The following is a 25,100-nucleotide window of genomic DNA, read 5'->3' on the forward strand; positions in this document are numbered from 1 at the left end:
GGGAAAACATGTTTTTGCCTCAAATCAAACTGTGAGAAGGCTTTTACTGATTTGCAGCATCATCTGGCCTTTCTTTGGTGGCCCTGGGGTGGCTTCAGGGTCTGCCTGGGAGAGGAGAAGCTGTCCAGGCTGAGGGCCAGCATCCTCCTGTGATGTCCCCACTGTGCTGGGGACAAAACTCCATTGTATGGGTTTCTCTTTTCTTGTCCTTTACCTGGTGGGACTGCATCACAGTGTGGTGCCTCATAGTGGATGGTGGCACACCCTTCACCAATGCTAACAGAGGGTGGGTGTTAACTAAAAAGTGGAAAAAAGTAAAGTTTTAGTGTATGTGTTGTGGAGCTGCTTGCAGGTTTCCACCCAGGAGGGGTTCCTGCATCCTATCCCAGCAGCCTGGGACTGCTGGAGCAGGCAGGATGAGAGGAAATGACCTCAGGTTGCACCAGAGGAGGTTCGGATTGGATATTAGGAAAAATTTCTTCACTGAAAAGCTTGTCAAGCCTTGGAACAGGCTGCTCAGGGCAGTGATGGAGTCACCATCCCTGGAGGGATCTAAAAGCTGTGTAGATGTGGCCCTTGAGGACGTGGTTTAGTGGTGGGCTTGGCAGGGCTGGGGGAAGGTAGGACTCAATGTTCTTAGAGGTCTTTTCTGACATAAATGATTCTATGATTCCCTCTCGTCAGCAACTTCCTCCGGAGATCACAATTGTATAGATGACCCCGGAGTGCACCTACAGCCACGTCAGCAGCACTGCCTTTCATAGCCAAAATCTCAAGGCTACTTAACCAACTGAAACCTCTCAGAAGCTGCCTTGATATGAATATTGATCTCCACATTTAACTCTGCTTTGCCCAGTTGATATTGCCCAGGCAGGTGGCGTGGAGGCCGTGCAGGCTGCAGGACACACAGCTGGATTTTGGAACAGGCTTTGGTGGGACACACCAAAAACCCTCAGTGCTGAAGAGCCTGTTCTGGTGCACTAGTTCAGATTTTGTGTAAAGACTTGCTTATTATTTCTGCTAGTTATGTCTCTAATGAGGTGAGACGTGCCATATGTTGTCCATAGGGAGGGAGCTCCGCAGGTGGGGTGGGGGCTGGCCTGGTGGGTTGCTGCTACACAGAAGAGCCTGAAACTGCCTCAGACTCGGACTTGGTGAGCCAAGATTCCAGCTGATCCGTCTGTGCCATGGGCATTGGTGCCATGTCACGTCTCAGAGCCATCTACAGGCTGGCAGCACCTTTTCTTGCTCTTCATCCACTGTCATGTCTCCCATCAGTTTTATACTTCCATTCCTTCTTCCCTTCTCTTACCCACAACAGATTTTTGCTTCAAAATAAACTGATTTTGGGGCCAGGCCCAGCCATGTAGCTCCTTTGCCTGCTCACAGGAGCAGCAGCCCTGGTCTGAGCAGCCCAGGCTGCTCTCTGAGCAGAAGTTTGAAACTAAACCATAGCAGGGTAGGGAAGTATTAATTGGTGAGCCCTGAACTTAATTTGAACAGGGCTCTGCTGTTTAAACAATTGTTGGAGCCATAAACCAGAAGCCCTTAATTATGGCTAATTATTTTCTGCGATGAATCTATATGGAAGCTCCTCAACATGAGGGCTCCTCTGAAATGCATCAGTTGCATGTTCAGGCATCATCCAGCCTGAATGTCCCTAATAAAATCAGAGCCAGAAGTGCTGCCTCCAGCCCAGCTGCCTGACCAGGCAGGAGCCTGCTGCCTGCAGTTTCCTTAAACCCAGGGGTCGTGGCAGGGTGCAGGGGCTTGGAGGCTCCCTGGGCAGGCAGCTGGGGACCCAAGGGCAGGCAAGAGCAAGACAGGAGCTGTTTAGGACATGGACTTTAAACTCTCTGGCATTTGGGGTTTGTTTAAAAACCAGCTAGGTAAATATTTGTGAAGCGGCTGGGATCCGGCTGCGGGGTCAGGCGCTGTGCGCAGCCCTGCGGGCGGCTCTGGCCTCCTGTGGATCCTGTCCTTCCATGGCAGGAGGCTTGTCCATCCTCAGCCCTGCTGAGGAGATGGTGGAGGCAGTGCAGGGCACTGGGCATCATCATTTGGGCTGTGTTTCTCTAGGGTTTGGGGTAAAAATGGGTGCCTAGAGGTCTGTCTCCTGGTATGTACTGATGTGATGCTTCAGTGGGACATTTTTAGAAGAGATCTCCTTGTGGGGCTGCACTGTGCATCCCAGGGATGTCCCTTCTGTGCTATCCAGGCTGTTCTGAGTCTTGGTGGTGCCTTTTCATGATGAACCTGGAGCTCCTGCCCTGTGTACCTCTGCTGGGATGATCCTGCTGGGGACCCACAGTACATGCTAGGGCAGGTAGAACCTGTGGCTTGCTAGGCAGGATGGCACAGCAAGGATAGTGTGTCAGGGATGGCATGGTAGGGATGGCAGGGCAAGGATGGCAGAGCAGGAAGACAGCATGACAAGGGTGGCACAGCAGGAAGGGCAGGGCGGGAGGATGGCATGACAAGGATGGCAGGGCAAGGATGGCAGGGCAGGAGGATGGCAGGGCACAGTGCGGCGCCGGGGGAGCGGTCCAGGCTGCCTGTACACAGCAGCTGTCAGCGCTGCTGCCTTCACCCGCCCAGCCCCAGCCTCTTCCTCATGGCACAGATGGTTTTAACACTTTCCTGGGCCTTTTTTTCTATAATTAACTCTTGTTTGCAAGTGGGAAGACACTTCTTTCCTTTTGGCAGCGCCATCAAACTCTCCTCGGCGCGGTGTGCTTTTTTAAAGCCGTGGCGTATCTATCCCCCAACTGCAGTCTGTTGTTTTTACCAGGCTCTTTTAAGGCTCTGGGCTGCCCCCCCTTTTCTCCCCCCTTGCCCGGAGGTAAAATCCGCAGGGATTGCAGGCGGAGGAGGCCCCAGCCAGCTCCGGCAGGGGAGCTGACGAATCCGGCCAAGGCGATACAAAAGCCGGTGCCCGGGGAGAGGGAAGATGGAGGGGCCCCTTCCCTGCACCGGGAGCCTTTGAACCCCCCTGCTCCCAGCTTTGTGCAGCTTAGCAGGGTGCTGCCTGCACAAAGGGCCCTCGTCCCTCCTGTCATTGCCGTGCTGCAGCTGGGAAGAGTTTTCCCAGGAGAGGCTGTTGCCCACGGAAAGCTCGGTGGGTGCTGGGGGTTGCGATGGTGGATGCCCTGTCCCACCGGGATTAGGGGAGGGAGGAACCCCAAAGAGCCTCGGAGCTTCACCAGTGCTTGGGAATCTGCAGGGTGCCCCAGGAGGGCTGGGAAGGGGAGGGGAGACTCTATCCAGCCTTTACAAAGACCTACAAAAACTAACTGGAATGCCGTGGGCTGTCCTCTGCCTTTTGGGGAGCTCGGGGTCTGCCTGTAGCTCCCTGTGGAGTTCAGGGCGGTTTTGCTCTCAGGGAGGTGAGAGGCAGCAGCTCTCAAAGCTGGAAGATTTTGGGATGCTCAGCATCACAAGCTGGTGCTCCAGGAATGTCACCATGGGCAGGAGGGTGCTGTGGGGGCTGTGCCACCACCCCATGCCTGGGTTCGCTTTGGGGTGTTGCAAGAGCAGCTCTGGTTGTGGGGAGTGGAGGAGCTGTTCTTAGAAAAACCTATCAGGAAGTTTACACCAGCAATTCATTGCCATGAGCACCATGCCTCTGTTCCCTCCACTCCTCATCCTGGTCCATCCCTTGAACTCCACTCACCAGCTCTGTAGCCAGGTGTTTCCCAGCACTGCCAGTCTAAACAAGACCTTGCAGTGATGCTCAGTGCTCTCACATCGCTCCCTCCCCCTCTCTGCTGTCTGAAAGCCTGGAGCTCTTTTTTTTCTTCTTTTTTTTTTTTCCCTTGCTCTCCAGACTTTAAGTTTTCCTGCCTCACGTACCAGTTTATTGCTGGGTCAGGGGGCAGGGGTTTGCACGCTGGTTTTATAGGGTCCCTCCAGAGCTGGCTTCAAAAAGCTCCCAGTTCATAAATGGGGGGTTTGTATTAACCACTGTGTTTTGACAGGGAGAGGTGCTCTTAGAAGAGAAATAATTAATGTTTTGTAAGCTTTAAGGGCAATGTGGCTTGGAGTTGCATCTAACAAAACCACTCTGTGCAGAAAACAGTGCTTTTTTAAAAGAAAACATGTTTTTATCAGAAATCCTCCCTTATCCCAATGTGCACCTTGTCAGTTGTGCAACCCCAGGAGAACTTTTCCATGGGGAAGTCCTGTTGCTCAGCAGTGCCTGGATCACCAGTGCCAGCGACACCAAAGCAGTGCAGAGAGCTGGTGTTAAGGTAAATAAAACATGAGGCCACTCTAGAGCGGTGTTTCTGATCCCCAGGTTAAGGCAGGCAAGAGGCAGCAGAGCAGGAGAGGAGGTGGTGTGGTGAATTCCCTCTTACCCCATGGATGTGCATCTCTTCTCCTCCAGAACATGCTGAAATGGTTAAAATGCCTCTTCCTGTTCACCCTCCCCCTCCCAAGAAATCCCAGCCTGCCAGGGGAAATCTGCACCCCCTCCAAGCTAGCTTAGCCCCTGGCTTTTTTTGGCAGTGGAGAAAGACACCAGTTCTTGGGAACAACACTGAATTACACAGTGGCTTACGTCAGATTTACTCCTCCTGTCCTTTGCTCTAGCTGCTCTATTAATTTTGAAATGCCTTGAGCAATTATCAAACCTGGGAAACACTATTTCTGGGGGGCAGCACCCACAAATAACTGCAGTAAACCCTACCGTTGAAGAAGGGGAGGGAACACCAGACATGAGGCTGTGCTTGCCTGGATTTCGAGTGTTTTAATGTGAATTTTCACCAGAAACTGTGTGTGTAGAGTATTTGGGGGATCTTTCAAGGGTCTGGAGGGGAAATCACACCCTTTCCTCACCCGTACACCACTTTTGAGGTTCAGAGCATTACTCCCAGGGGGATAGAGGGTGCAAAGGGGCAGCCTGGAAGCAGGTTTGGGATGTGAGGGCTCCATATGGCTGCAAGGGATTAGCCTGGGGGATTAGATGAGTGGAGAGGAGGGGAAAGTTGCTGCAATTCCCCCTCCCCAAAAATCCTCATCTCTGACCCCTGGCAGATGCGCAGAGATGATTTCTGGGGTGATTAGCCCTGCTTTGGGTCTGTGTGTGCCCTGCAGTCGCAGCTCGGTCTCGGTGCTGCCGGGGTGAAGCGATGCCCACGGCCTGGGCTGGGATCCTGTGCTGGCAGCTGGTGAGGAAAGCTGGGATTTTCCTCCTGCCACCACCTCACACCCACATCTTGCACCTTCCCTTGCACTCGGTGCGTTTCCAACCTGAGCTGTTTGCTCAGGGTGCCTGGAAAGAGTATGGGTGGTTCTCAATCCGTGCTGCTTGGACAGACCTGCTCCCCAGGGATGGATGAGCTGGGGCACACGCTGGGGAAATAGAGTGTGTTGTGACCTTGTTGGTGGCCATCCACTGCTTGGGGATGGTCACCACCACTGCTGTGGGATGCAGGGTGCTCTGCAGCTCCAAACTGAGCAGTGGAACACTGCAGGGGGATCCAGGATGAACCACAGCTCCATTGCTCCACAGCAAAACACCGCAGGGATGCCAGCATGCAAGGTGTTCCTTTCCTAAGGCAGGATGTCAGTGAAAAGGTCTGCATGGAGGGCAGAATATTTTCACCATTTTTCAAACATCACCCTGGAAATCATGGGAATCATGCCAAGGCATGATGGCTTTTCTCCATCATCACTCAGTCACAAAACCCATCTTGCTTGGGGTTGGGGTTTGCCAGCAGCTTTCCTCGTGGTGCTCCAGTGCTGCTGTCCCAGCAACGGCTTGTTGAGAGCTGGGTTGGCTCTTGGAATACGGCTGCAGCCTCATGAAGGATTTCTAAGCCCTAACAGGGTTCTTGGGATGAATTAAGGGTGCAGAAATATGGAGGGTTAGTTATGGCAATGCTCCCAGGAGGGTAGTTCCTATAGGATGGGTGTTACTTGGATAGTGGCAAGGACAAAAGCCCATAGCCATCATTGTTACTGAGTACAGCAGTCCTCAAATCTGCTCTGAGTCTGTCCATCCCAGTTAATTTATGGCTCTGAAGGCTGCCCCAGGTCTGGCTACAGCAGTGCTGGCTGCTCCCGTGCAAAGTCCACTGCCTCCCTCACCATCCACCTTGCCAGGGTTTATAGGATGTGCCGGACTTTGTCCCCACGCAGCAAGTCACAGCCCTCAGTTAAGTTCAGCTGCCACCTCCACCTCAATTTAAGGCATTTCCACTCCTTCAGCAGCATTTTTGATGGAAGATGCTGTGCAGAGAAGGTGCTACAAAGCACCATCAAACAACAACAGAGCCGCCTTTTTTAAAAGCGCTGTTTTCCTTTTTGTTAACCTGCTGCTTTGTTAGAGACGGAGGTTTTTTTTCTTTTATTTTTTATTATTTTGTTTGTTAATTATTTCTTTTTTTTGAAGGTCTCTCTGTGGTAAAACTTCCCAGATCAGCAGGCAAACCCATCAGGGGCCGCTGCGAGCGGGGCTGGACGCTCGGTGGGCGCACAGAACGCGCGAAGGGTCAGGGCACTGCTCAGAAAGCGCCGCCGTCACCTCTCACAGGCGCCCAGACAGCCTTTGTGTCACCACCCGAAGATGGTGGCCACGAGCATCTTGTCAGGGACGGGCAGATGGTGTTCACCTGCTCCAGACCAACTTCTTTTGCCCTTTGCCTTTGGTGTCGGGGAATAATACCGGGGCAGCTGCTCGCAGTAAAATAGGCTTAAGCAAATGGGATATTTTGGCATTCAAGTGCACGACAAGAATGGGAGTATTTGCATTAATTCTCTCCTCTCTTTCCCTGCGGCGGGAGAGGATGGAGAAAACTGGGATGTTTTTCCCGTGGGGTAAAGCCAGGGCCTGGTTTTCTCTGGATGGATTGGGGGTAGGAAGCACTGGATGCTGTGCTGGGGTGCCAGTGCTCCATCCCACAGCACCCAACTGCCCAGACAATGGGAAAGGATGTTTTTCCAGGCAGGTCACAGTGTTTTCACTGCACTACAAGGCAGTTGCCAGGAAAGGGGCTCTCACCCTCTTCCCTGGATTCATATGAGGGTTAGTTACCAGGCATCACTAACTCCCTGTGCAAACTCACAGCTGGTTTTGTGTTATTTTTGATTGCAAAGAGCAAATGATGAAACCAACTGGCTACAACACAAGGTGGCAAAAATTTGAGGAAAAAAAAATATATTGAAAAATACATTTGTAATCTGCGCCCATCTTTAATGGGGAAATCACTGCTGGACTCCGGATGCCTTTGGGGTGTTTTGCCATTGGGATTGGCAGTATCCTTGTTAGTTGTCAGTAAATCCTTTGGACAGGTTAAAACTAGTTTTCTTCAAATGCACGTGGTGCAGTGGTGTGGCATTTTTCTGAAGTCACGGGTTATTATTATTTTTCCTTTTTGAATTGGATTACAATTTAAATGTAGCTTTTCTTACAACCCCTTCCAAAATGCACTCAGCAGTTTCAATCTGGAAGAAGGCAGAGGAGCAGAGAGCAGCAGGCACTGGGAAGCAGAAGTCCAGCTGCCAACACCAGCAGCCTCCCCTGCACCTCATCACCACATTATTATTAGTTTTTTGTGAGAGTAGGCAATATTTTCCTTAATCCAGTCTTTTCAAAAGCTGGTAACAGAGAGGACTTGATTTTTGCTGTGATGCTTAAGGGAAGGATGGAAGGTGAGCTGGTGCACATGGCACTGAGCATTCAGCCATGCAATCCCACTGTTACACCCCAGAAACTGCAGCATGGAGCAAGGGACATCACTGGGAGTAAAGTCCTGTGGAACTTGAAACCATCACGACTTTATCGTGAAATTACCTCTGCCAGCAGCTTTGCTTGCTGGGAGCATCTCCTTTTTTCTTTTAAGAATTGTGATGTTTTTTAAAATCTGAAATTAATATGTGAACTTTCCATAATGTCTTGTGTGAGAACATCAGGAGCACATTTAGGTGGAACCACCAAGTGTCCAGTGCAGAAGGGAATGCAGGTTGTTGGTGCAAGCAGCTGCTGGGTGGCCCTCACAGAGCTGAGCATCCCACACTGATAGATGAGCAGTAGATTAATAGTCCTAAGCAATTGCATTATCTAATGAAAATTTTATATAATTATTTTATATAACTTTTTTGGCAGGTAGACCCTGAAATGGATGGTATTGATTGCTGGAAAAGAGCCTGGCCTGTCTGTTGCTGGAATTATTAGAGGAGAATTGATAGTAATTAATACCTGTGTATTTACAGCATTTTCCAGGGTGCTAATTGCATGGGACCCATTTAAGCTGTTTGGCAGTGGGAGGGTTCATACACTGGTTCTCGTTCACTGGTCTTAAGGAGTAGCTGGGCATGGATCTTGTGCTGGGGAAGATGCTGGCAGTGGAAAAGCCAGGACCATCAGCTTCACCTTCACTCCAAGTCAGGGACAGGGTCCACTCCATGGGGCTTCCCTAAATGCCAAGGTTGGGGTGAACCTGCACACCCAACCACATGGTATGAAGCCCTGGAGTGCTCTCCTCTGCAAAGCCCTTCCTGAGTCAGGAGCAGCACTTCCAGCAAGCCCAGCTTCACTTCCCACAAGTTTCCCTGTGCAAACCTCCCAGTACACACGCGTGTGCAAAACGGAGCCTAATTGCATTTAGTCTGTTCTACACCTCCCATGCTTATCCCCCCTCCCCGCTCTCCACCCCCCTTTAATTCGGTCGCTGTGAAATTTTTGCAGCCCTGCCAAGTTATTTCCTTGGGATATATTTAGAGAAAGCCAGCTCAGCAGAGCGCGCTGGGTGTTTGTGGAAGGATGTTTGTAAATGTTAGCAGGAACGCTGGCGGGCTGGCGGAGCAGATGTCCGCGAGATGCTACCAAGAGCCTTATTTACAAACTTGTAAATGACTGAAGGGGTTTCCTTCCCGGGGATAAGGGGGACGCCGACTTAAGAGATTAAAATCCTATTGTTTCGTGGCCGGAGCTGCTGTCTCAGATTATCCTTTACAAGGGAGGGGAGAAAAAAAAAAAAAAAAAAACCAACAAAAAAACCCTGTATTAGCTTGAAACACCATTCAGCTGCTGTGCCTTTTTTTAATGGTTTGAGGTTTTTTAAGGCTCAAGGAAAATACGGGGCTGGGGGTTGTTTCTTTCTTTATAAAGGAGAGGGAAAAAGTTGCCGAGCGTGGCTGTTCCTGACCAGGGTGTGTGCTGGAGCTTTGTGTGCCGTGCAGCTTGCAGGTGATGGATTTAAAATAAGCACAAAAAGCTTGTGCTGTTGTACAAGTGTAATTAAGCTGAACTTGTATGCACGGCGTGGCGTCCTATGGGAGCACAGTGATGGTTTTTGGGTGGGTTGGTGATACTGCTATGAGCCCATTTATTCTCTTTTGGGATTTTTTTATATCTTGGGCGCACACAAAGCTTCAACCCACTGTTCTTTTACCTTCTCTTACCCTAAAATAAACCAAAATTGGTTTGGTTTGTCTTCTGGAGCATCCAGGCAAGTGGCTTGCACTGGAGGAAGCAGGATGGACTCCAGCATACCTTGGCTGGAGAGAACAGCATGCCCCAAAAAAACGCTGAGCCCACCGGAGAGGCTCTGCAGGCACCATGGTTTCAAGGTGGGTGCCACAATGGGTGGCAGTCACACTCTCATAACCTGCAGCAGGCTGGTGTTGTATTTATTTTGGTGCACATTGATACAACACAGGCGCTGGCACCGACCCGTGGCAGGGCCAGGATCTGAGGGCTCGGTCCGGAGGATGCGGTCGCCGTGTCGTCCTCCCCGGCGTTAATCGGGTTACTGCGAGGTGTGGGAGGGTTCTATTATTAAATTTTAAACCTGGCTATATAAGATGAAGGCAGCTTTAACGAGATGAAAAGGCTTAACTGGAGTCCAATTAAATTCCGTATTACCTGTTTACGCAGCCTGCTTAAGTCCTGACCCGCACACTGGTTTCTTCTTTAGGCTCCAAAGCCTGTGCTCTAGGCAAAAAAAATAAAATCAAAGGAGACAGATAGATACCAGATCACCAGCATGTCCTGAGCACCCCTGTGTGCTCCTGCCACAGGCAGCTGCCCTCAAGTCTTGTGCTGCTCCCACGGTGGCTGCAAGGTATGAGATGCAGCCAAAATCCTCTGGTCCATCCTTCTGGAGAGGAGAGAGGGCAAAAAGAGCTGGAGCTCAGAAAGGAAATACCCAGCCATCCTTAGTTTGGTTTTAGGTCTGTGCCATGAAGATAATTTTGCTCTCCCCATCTCACTGCTGGGCTGATGGAGGCTATGCCTGGCCGAGCAGCCAGTGCTGGTGGTGGTTCCCATGAATGGAGCATCCTCTCTGCTGCCTGCCAGCTCCTTGCAGCACTCTGGGCATGTTATTTTTATTAAAAGTAGGTGTTTGGTGAAAGCCAGCATAGGATGCAAGCTGCTCACCTGGAGCTTGCATTTAATGGCAGAGTTACTACCAGCAGTTGCAACCTGTTTTGCATAGGTGGTTAACAGGAACCACTACTTGTGTTGATGGAGCATGGTGGGTTTGGGTGGGTGGTGAGCTGGGGTTTGGCTGGTGCCCTGCTACCATTGCCTCACCGTGACACTGAGAGCCTTGCAGGATGGGCTGCAGTGCCTTAGTCCACAAAGGAGATGAGGAGGAAGAATCCCTTCCAGCAGCCCCATGTGCAGACAATACATCCAGAAACCTTCCCAAGCCCTCTTTTCTAGGGTGCTGACTTTTATTAGTCAGGTACCTGGGAGCTGGGAGCAGCAACGCTCTGGCAGTGGCAGTGATTCCAACCCACCTGCTCTGCTTTTCTGATCTCAGCCCCCAAAACCCTGCAGTGCCTCAGGGCTGCTCTGGGGCTGAGCAGGGCGGGGGGCAGGAAACAGCTCGGGCTCGCCACACCCTGCTCACAGCAAACCCTCACGCCCAGCAAAGACCTCAGCCCTGCAGTAAAGAAAGTAAATAAATAAAAGCACCAGACCACAGCTCCTCCCAGGGCTGCAGGACGGCCGAGGTGAGTTGTGTTCCCAGCTCGGCCGGCCTGGGAAAGCAGATTTGGGTGACGCCAAAGTGCTGGTGGGGATGCTCCAGAGGCTGGGGAGCTGCGTGGGGCAGTGCTCTTCCCTGCTGCTCTTCAGCACAGTTAATACAGCAGAATAACCTGCTTTCTCCTGAAGGATTAGGTTAAGAAAACAAGATGGCTTTAATAGCCCTTTTACATCCTGCATAGATTGTAGCTGAAGACCCTAACCAGCTTTGTAGCACAGCCAGACAGCACATCTTTTCCTTTTTTCCCTCTTTTCCCCTCCATAACCCGATGCCAGCGGTCCTGCACAAGTGGGCTCCCATCGATAATTCAAGTGCCCAGCTCCTGGCTGTGCTGTTTTGTCCGATTTCCATTGCCTCCTGACCTCCATCCTTCTTTATTTGCAAAGCTATACTCGCAGGCAGCGGTAATAAATCAATTAATGACTCTGATGAATCGTTTAATGGCTGACAAAATAACACTACAGTCAACAGCTTGGATCTCTACAGCAGTACCAGAAGATGCTGGTTGACTCAGGGTAGGGAGACGAAACAGAGACTGTTAGCTCAATTAGTGCAATTAGTGTGCGATTTAAAGGCTTAGACGGCATCTGCTGGCGTACCAGGCCGGTGTGTTAACTGAGAGCTTTGGTTTGGAAGCGAAACACGGTGATCCAGATTGTCATTCCACTGGTTTCCACCAAAAAAAAGAGGAAAAATACCAACGTATGTGGCAGGGAATTAAAAATACATATGTGTGTTTGTGTATATAGCCGTACATGTGCGCCGCAGGAACACATATATATTGATTTCCAACCTAGGGAAAATTTGCCATCTTACAAAAGGCAAATGAGCTGGCATGCCAGCACTGCCAGAGCTGTCCTGGCTCATTTCAGGCAGTGGTTTCTGTGGGGTTTGGTGGAAGGAAATCCAGGGTGTCGCATGCCAATGGAGACCTTCATGTAGCTGATGTGCTTCTGGTTCAGCTTCAGCTTGGTTGTGGTGGCACAGCAGTTTGTGCCCATCTTCTGCCAGCTTCCATGGCAACTGCACATTGTCTGTACCTTCACCAGGGAGATTCGATGGGTTTTAGATATTCACCTAAGGAAAGAGCTTTGGAAAGCAAACTGCAACCAAGAGTCCCTAAAAAGAGTTTCTGGGACAAAATGTTGAAAATAAATCCCATGGGAGGAGCTGTGTAGCCAAAAAAGTCCTGGAAATGGGTGCTGGAAAGCCCTCAGGTTTGGGTGCTGACCCTTAGGGTTTGGGTTGCTCACCCTTAGGGTTTGGAAACTTGTTCCTGCTGTCCTTTTTTGCCTTTTTTCTTTCATTTCTGGTACACCCAAGTGTTTTAGAGAACTGCTTCAGCCACGGCTGCGCTCCCATCGCTTCGCCAGGGCTAAAGGTGCCTCGGTGTTTACCTTAGCAGCGGTGACGGGGAGGGGAATAAAAAAAGAAATAAAATGTCACTTCGCAGCCTTGTAAATCATTCATCAAGGGCTGACCAATTTGGCTCCCATCCTACAATATGCTCAGGGCACTTGCGGGTTTTTAATTACCAAGTTCTGCCAAGCGCCACATGTGCGAGGAACTTTAAATCCCCGTTTACGCTGCGAAGGCATAGGTGAGGTTTCAGGGTGTTTAACACGGAAAAATACTCTGTGGTTTTGTGGAAAAACGGGCATTTGCTTCAAGATTTTCTTTGGCTCCTCTTCCCTTCTCCCTCTGCTCCCTGCTGCAGAGGGGAGGAGAAGAGCAGCGTCCTTTCCCCCCAGATTCCCAAATCCATGTTCCTCCTCACTCCCCACCACTTCGGGATCCATTTTGCTTCGGGAGATTCCCCAAGCAAAGGATTATAGTGTGCTGGAAATCTCTTGAAACCATAAAATATCACCTTGGCAGCTTTATTGCAGTGCTTGCCGCCTTGGGAGAGAAGCATTTTGCGTGATAGAGGGTTTAATAAAGGAAATTCCAAATGGGCTCGCTGCAGTTTGGGGCTCAGTCTTATATATTTTTGCATTAAGAACCGTCATCTGCTTTGCAGAGAAACTGCAATATGTTCATGGCCTTGGATTAAGATTTGGTTTTACTTTTATAGCTGACCCACTTGGGGGGATGGAGGGAGGGGGAGAAGTGGGTTCACTCCCTCTCCCATCTATTTTTGCTGCCGTCTGATGTATAAAAAGAGCCTGGAATGGGCAGGCTTATTTTTCCTGCCAGGACTTTTTTTTTTTTATTAACTGTAAAAACACTCAGATCTGGCCTTTGCTGCTGATGGGGGGAAGGCTGTTCGGGTTTCCTTATTCAGGGGCACAGGGAAGCGTGGCCTGGGCTGTGCCTGGAGGTGCAAGACCCTGTAGTCTCAGGGGGAATTGGTTATTTCAGGAAGGGAGGCTCTTACTGGGGAATCAGCCTCCACTGCTGCCTGTGACACTTGCAGCTCTGAGATGCTGGGGTGGGAAAACCAGCCACTCATCTGGCATGGTCCTGGCCTTCATCCCACATCCTGCACGCCAGCTCCTGCTGGGAGAGCATGACAAGGAGCACAAGGGATGCCCTGGGAAGGCACGAGGCAATGATTAGTCTGGTGCTTCTCCCCTGCCTCTGCAGGGCTTTCTGGTCAGGAATACCAAGCTTGCCAACCAAACATGGGGATCCTGTCTTGGCAATCCTCAGTCCTTAGTAATCATCCTTCATTTTCCAGGCTGCCCTGACAGCCTGGCTTCCCCCTCTGCTCACATCTTGTGGTTGTTGCTGCATCGGATGCGGTCAGGAGCCAGGGCTGGCTCGGCTGCTGTTGGGACGTGGGGTTTGTTGGGTAAAACCAAGCCTGAGCAGCCTCACATGTACCCCATCTGTTCATGGGATTTCCTCAGTGGAAAATTTTTCCACTGTGGTTTTAGGTGGGGACGTTTATCATAAAAATTGGTGGAGTTCAGTGATCCAAATCCACTTAACACCACTGAGGTGCCTTTATAACTGCCCTGCAACTGGAAGTGGGCTTTGCCCACTTGGTGGTGGGCAAAGTGGGGTGCACTTGGATGGCACAGGTGCTGCTCCTAATCTCACAGGGATGTGTCACCAGCAGTGGCTTTTAGAGCAAGATCTTTTTCTTATATTTTCCTTCAGAGTAGGAGCTTCCCATCATGCTGGTGCTTTCCCAGATGAAGTGAATAAATACAAACAGGGATGCTGAGAGGGGCAAGTGGGGTGTCCAGGTACCCCATGTCTGTCCCCATCCCTCCTTTTTGTAGCTGGAGCTGTGCTGATGGCTCATTCTGGGGAGGCACAAGGAGGAACGTGGAACTCCACAGGTTGAATGCAGTGAATTTGGTAATGAATAGTAAAGGCTTGGCATACTGGTGAGGTCAGGGAAGCATAATTTTCAAAGGACAGGACTAAACCAGCAAGCATGGTGGGGAGGTGGGAGAAACACGTTTTAAAAGCTTTCAAACATCTTCTGCCTAAAATTACACGTTGGATGAGGCTCCTTGGTAGATTAGTGCCTGGGTAAATGAATAAACAGACCCCAGAATCATCTCCAGGTTCTGTGTGGCCATCTCCTCTGTGGGTGAGCCGCAGAGGCTCACAGCTGTGAGCATCCTCCATGGGGTAAGATGCTCAGGAGATCCGAGGCAGATTGACTCAGTGTGACGTGGCAGGAGAAGGTGGCATTTTTAACGTGCTTTTGTCATAACTGTGACCGTGTTTGCCCTGGTTTTGTTCCCGCAGAGCGCAGCTGCCGCCCCGAGTCCCGTGCTTGGAAACATTCCCCCGAATGACGGGATGCCCGGGGGCCCCATCCCGCCCGGCTTCTTCCAGGTAGGCTCCTGCTGCTGCCCCCTCCACCCCGCGCACGTCCTCGCTTTGCTCTGGGTGTCAGCGCTGCCCTGCCTGTGTTGTTTTGGGCTTTTTTTGTCCCCAAGAGGATGCTAGGGAAGCAGCATGCCTGCACAGCTGACCTGTCTAGGAATAACTTGTGTTCTGCTGTCCTTCCATGTTTGCTTTCTATCTTTTGTGGCCTTAAAGCAAATTCCTTTCTTGCTCGAAGAGGTTACTGTGTATTTACAACCAGTGTTTTTTTTCCAAAGCTGCTTGGTTTGTGTTTGGGTTGGGGTTGTATTTGTTCTCCAGTCCTAACAGACGTGTGTAATTGAAAACATTCTGGATTTTGATTCCTGAAACTTTTTCCCCCCTCCTCTGGTTAACCACTTGATTTTTTCCAAATGCAATCACTGAATGCATTAACAAACCCTGGCTGCGGCTGCAGGCAGGAGTGGGCTCCAGCCAAATCCCTGAATGCCATGGAGGCACCTTGTAAGCAAATAGTCCCCAAAGTCCCTTCACTCCTTCCTTATCCCACAAGAGGCTCTGACAGAGGAGGGGGTAACGTGTTTGGAGTGATACTGACAGAAAGGATATCAACAAGCACAAAGAAAAGGAGTTCTTAAGCCTTAAACCTTGGGGGTTTTCTCAGGAATCTCTTTGCCCAGAGTGAGCTGCACTGGTTAGCAGCAACATTAACTTTCGGTGCTTTAAAATCCTCCTGCTTGAGGATGAAACACTTGTTCGTGTAAAAAATGGGATAAGAGTTGAAAGGAATATTTGTTTTGGCAAGCTGGGCTTTTTTTAATCTGGGCTTGTGATTTGTATATGGGAGAACCTCTCGGGCAGTAGACAGGCGAGCTCGATAAGGAGCTTGTGATTTATTGTGGCGATATCTGAGCGCGATATCGACGATTGCGTTTGCGTGGGAAGGGGGAAGGAGGGTCCTGTCTTTTTTTTTCTGAGAGAGAAAGAGAGATCCCATTTGCTGAACACGCTTCTGACAGAGTGAGAATATCCGATATTGATGGGGAACCCTAAAACAGGCGAATGTTGTAGCAGCGCTCGGCAGCAGGGCTGAAGCCAACGGCGGGGATGCGATCTCGCAGGTCATAGCTGCTGCCAGCAACCCGAGTGCCAAGCTGCTGCTTCCAACAAATGTGTCTCCAAAACGTCCTGATCTCGCCCTGCGGTGGAGCTGACTGTCCTTTGGGGCTTCTGCTTCACGCCGAGCTGCGAGGGCTGCAAAACTGGCATGAATTTAGGGCAAGGCATCAAGAGTGTGGGTTTGGCTTTCCCAGAGTGGGAAAGGTGAGGAAGAGGAGTCAGATCTCTCCAGACTTACTGTTCATGCTGCTGTCTCTCCCGTTGACAGCCTCCAAGCTGTCCCCCCTCTCTCCTTTCTGCCCTCCTGTAGCAAGCAGCCCATCCTAGCTCCCTGCCTCCCGTGCAGCTGGCCCAGGAGCTGCTGGGGAAAGGGGTGGCTCAGTAGCAGGAGTGGATCCTGAAACCCCAGACAATGTAGTAACACCAGTACAGGTTATGCTGCCCATCCCCAGCACTGCCAGGGGGAAGAGAGGATGGGTGCTGGTGCATATGGCTCACATGTGACATCTGAAGGGCTTGCCTTTCCTGAAAGCTCTCCAACATCTGGTTTCTCCTCCCAGCCCTTGGGATGGAAAGCAGAAGAAAAATCCCACCTTTTAACACAGTCTGAACATCGCCTCCATGAAAGCCTGTCTGATTTATTGTGGGTGCTGGAGCTCATTCCAGCTTCAGGAGATGCTGGAGAGCAGCTCTTGCAGAGGTGGGCTGGAGGCTCAGTGTCAAGCCAGTCACAGCTTGGGGCTAATTTCCTATCTTAGGAGATTAAAGTGCCTAAATTCAGAGGGCAAAAACAAAAAGGTCACAGAAGATAGAAAGGACTTTTCCCAACGCTTGGTATGCCAGCCTTGGCAGTGAGTGAGGTGGTACAACCTCAGCCAGTGCCATCCTCATGCCAGGAGAGCTCTGGAGAGGGCTCAGGGGTTGTCAGCATCTCACTCTTCTGCACCAAGGACCTGCAAGGGATGTCCCCAAGGGTAGCAGGCTTGGGCAAATAGTTTTTGAGAGGAATTAGCCTGATCATGTCCAGGCATGGTGGGGAGGGAGCTGAGGAATGAGTCACCAGCAGAGCTCGGGTAGCAGAAACTCCACACTGCTACCCTGGGGGTGCCTGAACCTCCCCAGCCCTGTATGGGAGGATATCCACTCCAGGTTGGCAAAGGGAAAAAATTATATGGACCATTCCTGGGACTTTGTAGCCCCAATACACATGAGTTTGGAGGAGAAGGAATGCTCCAGGAAAGGGAGAAGCAAGGAGGACTCCAGGCTGCAGCGCCCATCCACAGCCAGTGCCTTGCAGTGAGATTCCCTTCCCCATGCCAGGGCTCAGCAGCAACCTTCAGGCCGGGGGCCAAGGGAAGTGCAGCCTGCAGAATCTCCCAGAATGATGGGAAAGGAGAGGCCCATGGCACTTTTGGGTTGCTGGGTCATTTCATGGTGCCAGGCATTGGCACAGCATCGGCTGCACTCCGGACAAAAGGTTGGCTGGGTTGATGGCCAGCATGGGTAGATGCTTTTATTTAAATCTCTCTCTTTGTCCCATTGAGATGAGCAAACAAACCCTCTGCTCATCCTCCTAAAGGTCATCAGAGGCGTTCCTGCTTTTGTTTTGAAAGCTGGATTGATGCCGGGGTGCAGATCCCTTTCAAGAGGGACTGGAGGTGGTGGGGGTGTGCCAGGGAAACATAGGAAGGAAAACAAAAAATTGAAAGCAATTAATACCACACCTTTATACCACTAATAAATGGGTGGGGGGGGCCGAGTCGGCAGCCCCCCAGCCATGCCTGCTGTCCCCAGCGCAGAGTAGCCCGTGCTGATGAAATGGAAAGTTGACCATAAATCAATGTCGGCGCTGCGTTAGCTATGCATCAGCAGCTCGGCGCCGAGATGCACCAAAACAAAGCGCCGGCTGCTCCGTGTTCCCACACTGCCCCCTAATGCAGGCAGACCTCGGGAGCTGGGGAGGACAGGGGCTCCAGAGCCCGGGGGGCTCCCCCCACACATCCCCTGCCCTCCCCACCTCTCCTCCCCACGTCCTGGAAACCTCCCTCTTTGGGTGAGGATGCCCGTGGGGTGAGGATGGTGAAGCCAGGGACAATAGGAAGGGGTCCATGTTGTCCTGATCCCTCCTTGGATGCCACCATTTTCCCCCTGCTGTCCTGATGTCTCAGTGGGATTTGCCACTGCTCGGCGGGTGCCACCAGCTCTGGTCGGCCAGTTCCAGTGAGGCAGCACGAGAGCCATAAAACCAGGCTGCTCTTGCCAAAATCCTGGGGTAGAACTTGGTACCAGCCAGGGTTTGAAGGATGGTAGCCTAAAAGCTGGAGGAAAGGAAAAGCAAGCATCAGAGAAAGTTTTTTTCTGGAAGTTTAGTAGGATGCCCGAGGCTTTTGTACCGAGCGTCTGGAGCATATGGTGGGATTTGCAGTCAACTTTCTCTCGGGTGCTCCAGCCAGATGGAGGTGACTGTTCTTGGCTCCGGCTGACACGGGTTTGTTTCCTGAAGAGCTTGTGTTAAACATATTCCTTAAAACCAGGCTTCTGCAGTTGGGAGCCCCAGCTGCAGGCGAGGCAGAGCTCCTGCCCACGACTGCCTTTCGCTGTCTGCGGGGGAGCTTGGCCGGCCTCGCCTCACCTCGCCTCGCCTCGCCTTGCCTTGCTGCCCTGCCTTGCCTTGCCTAACCTCGCCTTGCTTTGCCTTGCCTTGCTTTGCCTTGCCTTGCCTTGTCTAACCTCTCCTGGCCTTGCCTTGCCCTGTCTCGGGAAGGTCCTCACCCAGCACCACGTGCTGGAAAGTCAACTGGAGCATCTCTCCTAAAGGCTCCTTCAGAGATACCTCTTTTTTTTCCTTGACAACTTGCAAAACATCTCTCTCCTTCAGTAGAAATAAATCTCCTCTCCAATAAACCCAGGCATGGCTTTAATTAATATCCATCTAATTAATTTTAGTATTTTCTGAGTCAAAACTGGGAGGCAGGGGCAGGTATTTTAAACACAGATGCCTCCCTGTTGCTAACTCGAAACCATTGGTGTCTCGTGGCAGTGATGCTTTGCCTTCTCTTACCATCCTGCCTTGTTCTGCCACCCCCAGAGGTGCTTGAAAATGTTTTTAAATAGGAAAACTCCCCCATTAGCTGAAAGTATGTAGCCCATAAAACATGATCCATTTGTGGTGAATTACGCTGGAAACATAAATTGACACACACAGAGCTATGATCGCTCGTGCCATTTTCCATCTTTAATATTTTACAAGAAGTTTGAGGAGTCGAGCTCATGAAAGACAGAGTGGAAATAACCTGATCTCTTGGAAACTCCCTGAAGGAAAGCATCTATGGCAGCAAACTTTGGCTGTCCTGCAGGCCAGGTTGGATCTTTAAAGTCCCTGGAGTGTAGAGGGGAGAAAAAAATTAAGCAGAGTGGAGACTGGGGCACAGACAGCTGTTGGAAACAGTTTCCTCTAACACCATTTTAGCTGTTGGGGTCTTTCTTTTTGGGTGTTTTGAGGCAGCTGCAGGAAGATGAAGAATAACTCCATACAAAGAATGTCCAGTTTGGAGGGAAAAAGAAGAAAAACTTGAGACATTATGGAGTTTCTGTGGTTGGGGATAGTTCTGGTCTGGAGATGTGAGTAAAGCAACTGCAGAGCAGGTCCTGCTGGCCCAGCATGGTGTGTCAGAAGAAGCTGTTCCACAGGGATGTGACTCCTGGGCTGGATGGAGGGATGTGGAGGAAGCAGGACAGCATGTGTTCAGCCTCCTCCTTTAACAGGAGTAGTTAATAACTGCTAAACACATGGGGTTTTTTAAGAAAAAAGGGATGTTCTGTTGGTTGGAGCCCACATGTTGTCTCTGCAAAACACTTGTCTCAACTGCCATGATGCACTGGGATCATCTGCTGCTCCCTCTGCAGCAAGGCAGTCCCGTGCAAAAAGGCAACCACTCCAACACGGGTCCCAGCCCTGAAACAACTGCAGATATTTATGGAGATGACACTCTCCAGAGGGGCTGTGTGTTTCTGACAGAGCAGGGCAGCCGTGCTGAGGGGGCTGTGGCAGTCACAGCTTGGAGTGAACATTCTGGATGCTGCTACACAGAGAAGCAAGAAAATAAGGAAAAATTTAAAAGCTGCTTTCAGCTCCTCCCTGCCTGCCAAAACGTTTGCACAAGCTGGGTGTCACCTTATCCAGAAGTGACCTCTGGGAGTGGTACCACATGGGATAATGCAAGGACAAGGATGGTGTGGTGCTGAGCCTGGAGCATCCCGGGAGCAGCCTTGGTGTTGGGGCAGGAGCACACTCCAGAGGATGCACTCAGCAGCACAAACGAGGGATGCTCTCTGGGTCCAGCTGCCACAGGGCATTTTTTCCTCTGGTGGAAATGCTGCCATGTCTCATAGATGCATTTTCTCCAGTGATCAGTGTTTGCTCTCCAGCTCAAAATGCAGACCCTGGCTCTTGCACTGATGGGGCTTGAGGTTTGGCCTCTGCCAGCCCTGGTTTTTACCTTCCACTTAGTTTCCTCACTCACTCACCTCTTCTGATCTTCCCTGCCCCAAATCCTGCAGCTGAGATATGTAGGAAGGGCTTTGGGGGTGGCCAGACCTTCCTGGGGGATGGTGGGAGGTGTGTGCTGCCCCTGCTGCACTCTGCATTCACAGACAGAGTTAGCAACTCAGCAGCAAAAATAAGTCAACTTCCATGCCTGGAGAGGACTTCTGCTAAAGGAGGTTGATGCTGCAGTTGGACCTCAGAGCTTTGCCTTCTCTGCCCTGGTGGGACTGGATGGAGAAGGCAGTGGGGAGGGTTGTTCTGAGGTGCTGTGACCTCATGCAGATGAGGTTGGCCAGGAACTAAGGGCAGGGTCTGATTCCTTTTGGCTCCTGGAGAATAAATGGTGGTATGAGTGGTGGGATTTTGGAGGCTGGAGCAGAGAGGCTGGCAGGAGGCTGTTGGTTTAAATCTGCTTGGCTCCATCTCGCCACCAAACCATTGAAATTTAAAAAAAAAAAAAATTAAAAAAAAAAAAAAAAAAAAGAAGAAGAAAAAACCCACCCTCTTACTTTATTTACATTGCACTCAAGTTTCCGCCGTACAAAAGATTTGCAGGTGCAAATATGTCCTGCCTTCATTAACTTCCCCTCCCTTTTTAATTTATGTGATTTCAATTTTCCTTCCCTGTACTGTTAATTAGGGGACCCTCTAATCAGTACCATTATCACAGTGGTATTCATGTTTAGGAAAGCTGCTAAACAAATGCTTGCAAAATTGCTAAATGGCTAATTAATGTCTGTTAATTAAGAAAATTGCTCATGGTAACAAACCATGCCATTGCTGGCAGCAGCTAGAAGGCGAACACTTGTTGAAATTAGTAACGAGGCAGGTAGAGAACATCTGCTCCGGCGCCGGTCCTGGAGCCTGCCTCGCTTCCCATCACCTACTGACAGAGCTCCTGTGCTTTCTCTACCAATTACACCTCCTTTGACTCAAAAAATAATTTTTTTTTTCTCTTTTTTTCCTTTTTTCTTTTCCTCACGTTAACACGCACCCGTATATTTCTTGCACCGAGCTCGCGGTTTTTCCAAGCAAATTTTCATTTTGTGCTTTTAAGGGAAATTAAAAAAAAAAAATAAAAAAAAATTTTGAAGTGGGCGTTCAAGCCCAAAATGTCACCGACTGCTGCATTGCAGCCTTAAACCTGCACCAACTAATCTCTCCTTTTTTCCCCTAGACATCCTTTCTTTGCTCGCAAGCCATTTTACTCGCTCCTTAGGGAATCCACCTCGAGGAAGGATGTTGCATCCCTTCAGTGTGGCGGTGCAGCCCCGCTGGTGCCGGCCAAACGCTGCCCGAGCATGAGCTGGGACGTGCCCCTCGTCCTCCGCGCTCGCTCCAGCCCCTCCAGTGAACCACGGTCAAATCACAAACCCGGAGGTGTTCCCAGCCTTAGGGATGAGAGAGGAAAAAAATTTATTTTTATTTTTTAGATTTTTTTTTTTTTTTTTTTTCTTTTTTTTTTTTTTTTTTTTTTTGGTTTGGGGGTAGTTTTTCTATTTCCCCCCAACCTCTCTGGTCCTCTCTTACATATTTTTTTTCCTCGTTGCACGCCCCTGCAAAGTGTTTCCCTGTGTGTTTATCATTGCAGACTTGGTTGAACCACTGGACCGTTTACTCTCAATGTGGCCACTGTATTTTGACAGATGTTCTGATTTTGAATATATATATTTTTTTGCATATATCATTACTCATTGTTCAGCTGCAAATGAATAGAAACTCAATTAAAAAAAAAAAAAAAGGAAAAGAAATGGATTTAAAACCGGGAGAACTGACTCCCTGACTAAACAGGTCCACCCGTGAATCCTTTTTTTAGCTCTTTCTGCGCTTTCATGTGCTAATCCATAACCTCCTTCTACTGTCTGACCTCACAGGGACCGCCTGGGTCACAGCCCTCGCCACACGCACAGCCTCCACCCCACAATCCTAACAGCATGATGGGACCCCACAGTCAGGTAAAGACACTAGTGATGGGTAGGGCTGTGAACCGGGACGTGCGCTCGATTTACTTCTTTTTTCCCCCTCTGTAAGCATGCTGGGCAGCGGGTACCCGCTCCCCGGGGAGCATCCCCCCGGGCACCCCAGCTCTGAAGCAAAATGTTGGCTTTTTCCCTTTTTTTTTTTCCTTTTTTTTTTTTTCTTTCTCTTTTTTTTTTCTTTTTGGTTTTTTTTTTTTGTGTTTTTTGGATATGCAATTGTCAATGGACTGAGAAGTCAATCGTGGGTATCAGACTGTTTTACCTTCCCAAGGTAGCCTGAGAAATTTAACTTGATGTGGGTTTTTAAGCTTTTGTTAGTAGCAGCAGTTGTAAAAAAAGTAACGTTAAGCCTTTCTTCTTTTTTTTTTTTTTTTTCAGTACTTAGCACTGGGGTTTTTTATGTGTGCGTGTCTGTATGTGCTTATTTGCCACTTTTTTTTAATATATCTCTATATATTTAAACTTGAACATTATCTAACACTCAGGGTTTCCCATGCACTAATTTTAACAGCCTCACCTAGTATTGCCGATGTCAAACACGCTCTCAAACAATAAACCTACAGAGAAAATGTCTAAAAAACAGACTCCAGACACCTTTCTCTTTTTTTTTTTTTTTTTCCCCTTTTGAAACATAACTTTTTTGAAAAGGATGTCTCCAGAAAAAAAAAAAAAAAAGAAAAAAAACCAAACAAAAATGCCAAAAGCAGTTGTGTGCAGGCTAACCAGCGTGCGTGGGGAGCGTGTGCCTCCCATGGCTCAGCGCTGACCCCCTTTTGTGTCCCCGCAGCCGTTCATGTCGCCGCGCTACGCCGGAGGCCCCCGGCCCCCCATCAGGATGGGCAACCAGGTACTGTGCTCTCAGGATCCTGCATTTCCTAGGGATAGCTGTTATTTGGGAAGGGGGAGGAGAGCCAGGTGTGCTGCAGATGAGTTTGGGTGGCGAGCGTCACCTCTGTGGTCACCCTCCTTTTCATCGGGTGTCGCTTACCGACAATAGTTTGTTTTTATTTTGGGGTTTGGGTGCATGCAGGGTGGAAACAGCAGTGGGGAATGTGCTGCTTCCCATCCGTGGTGCTCCCAGCAGGGCTGTGCCATGCTGCATGCTCGCTGCCCGGCTGGATTTTCCCTGCAATCGCAGAAAATTAAAGTGATGGAGATAATCCTGCTGCTGGGTTGACCGAGCGTTTAGATCAGCAGCGGGGTCAAGCAGGGCAGGTCACAGCTGAATTTTTTGGGTTGAGTTTATCCTCTTATCCCAGCTTATGCAAGGGCAGTTTGCTTCTGGCCTTGTGGATGGAGGCTTCCACCCCACACCCTGCCCAGACATACGTGTGGCCTTTGGTTAAGGAATTCATCTCCTTGCCAACGATGCCATGCAGATCCATAAGGTAATGACCAAGCCAGAGGTTATTTGTCACTAAAAGGAAATTAAAGGAAACCTGTAATTCCTTTGAGCAGCAAAGGTGTCTGTTCAAAAATTATCTTGGGAGCTTGTTTTTTGGCTATCAGCGTTATTTTCCTTTAGGTCTAATTAGCAGAAAGAGCAGGATAGTCAGGAAGTAGGATGTATCAGCTTGCTCTGGGTTTGAGACTTGAATCTTTGGAACTTGCTAACTGATGCTAAGACAGCTGAGATGTAGCTGAGAAAAATCCAGGAGAGGCTAATGGAGAGCCCCCATGCATGGATGGCTGGAAACCCAGGGCACTGATGGATGATCTAACGAGGTGCTAATTCACTGCACCTCCTCATGGATCAGTTTTATCAGCACCCCATCCTGCAGTGGTTCTCAGTTCATCCCAAGCTCTGCTGGAGGTGAGCACAGTGAGCTGGGCAGGCAGGGGGTCTGGTTTGAGGAGGCAGTTCCCACAGCAGGATCAAGCATCCGGGAATGGGTAAAGTTAATTAGAAGGATTTCGTTTTTTCCCCCAAACACCACATATAAAACACATGTTTGTACCTAGGCAGAGCTCAGTGAGGTTATGGTCACATCCTGAGGGACAAGAGGAATAAATAGGCAGGCAGGAAGGTCAGGCAGCAGAAGTGTAAATATCCACCTCTGCAACCCTGCTGGTTTATCTTCCTCCTGCTGCCAGCTTCCAGCTTGCAGAAAACTTGGGATTGGGCTGATTGTGCCTCGGCACAGCCATGTGCTGTGCTCCAGCACTGGGACCCTCAGTGTCAGCATCCAAATAAAAGGGAGCTCCTTAGCAAAGCTGTTTACAGTTTGCTTCCCTCAGGCAGACAGTATCTGCATTTTTCCTTCCCTTTATCTGTTTGGAATAGCCTTTGAAGCTTAAATAGCAGCATTGCCCGAGTGGAATGTGGGTTTGGGGAGGGGGAGAATCTGCCTTCCTCTCAGCTGGCGTGGGGATGGGTCCCAGCCTTGCTCTGCTGCACATGGCGCATTTCCCCACCACAGCCAGTGAATCCCTGCCTGGTTTGGCCCTGGTGCTGTGTGTTACCAGGGTGCCATGCTGCTCATCACCTTTCCCTCCTGGATTTGACCCTGCTCAGCTTGGGTTTTCCCCTGCTTTCCTAAAATACAACAGCATTTGGCCTGGGGGAAGGGGGAAATGCCTTGTTTGGGGTTTAGAGAGAGTTTGCAGAAGGATGAGGGAGGCAAAGACCTCCTCAGCAGTGGGATGTGGGATGCAGCAGGATGC

The 25,100-nt window shown here is 50.1% G+C and overlaps 1 protein-coding gene across 2 annotated transcripts in view; it reads left to right on the plus strand.

Moving 5' to 3' along the window:
• The window catches only part of SSBP3 (single stranded DNA binding protein 3), a 53,896-nt gene that overhangs the window by 21,173 nt on the left and 7,623 nt on the right, over positions 1-25,100 (plus strand). The window contains exons 5-7 of one of the 2 annotated variants that reach the window (XM_056497612.1): positions 14,712-14,801; positions 22,332-22,412; positions 23,224-23,283. In XM_056497612.1, the coding sequence (XP_056353587.1) occupies positions 14,712-14,801; positions 22,332-22,412; positions 23,224-23,283 (231 nt within the window). The remainder of the gene's footprint in view (positions 1-14,711; positions 14,802-22,331; positions 22,413-23,223; positions 23,284-25,100) is intronic. The other variant, XM_056497613.1, reaches the window with a different exon arrangement.

Source organism: Oenanthe melanoleuca, chromosome 8 (genome assembly GCF_029582105.1).
Source record: "Oenanthe melanoleuca isolate GR-GAL-2019-014 chromosome 8, OMel1.0, whole genome shotgun sequence".
In the NCBI taxonomy this organism is placed as follows: Eukaryota; Metazoa; Chordata; class Aves; order Passeriformes; family Muscicapidae; genus Oenanthe; species Oenanthe melanoleuca.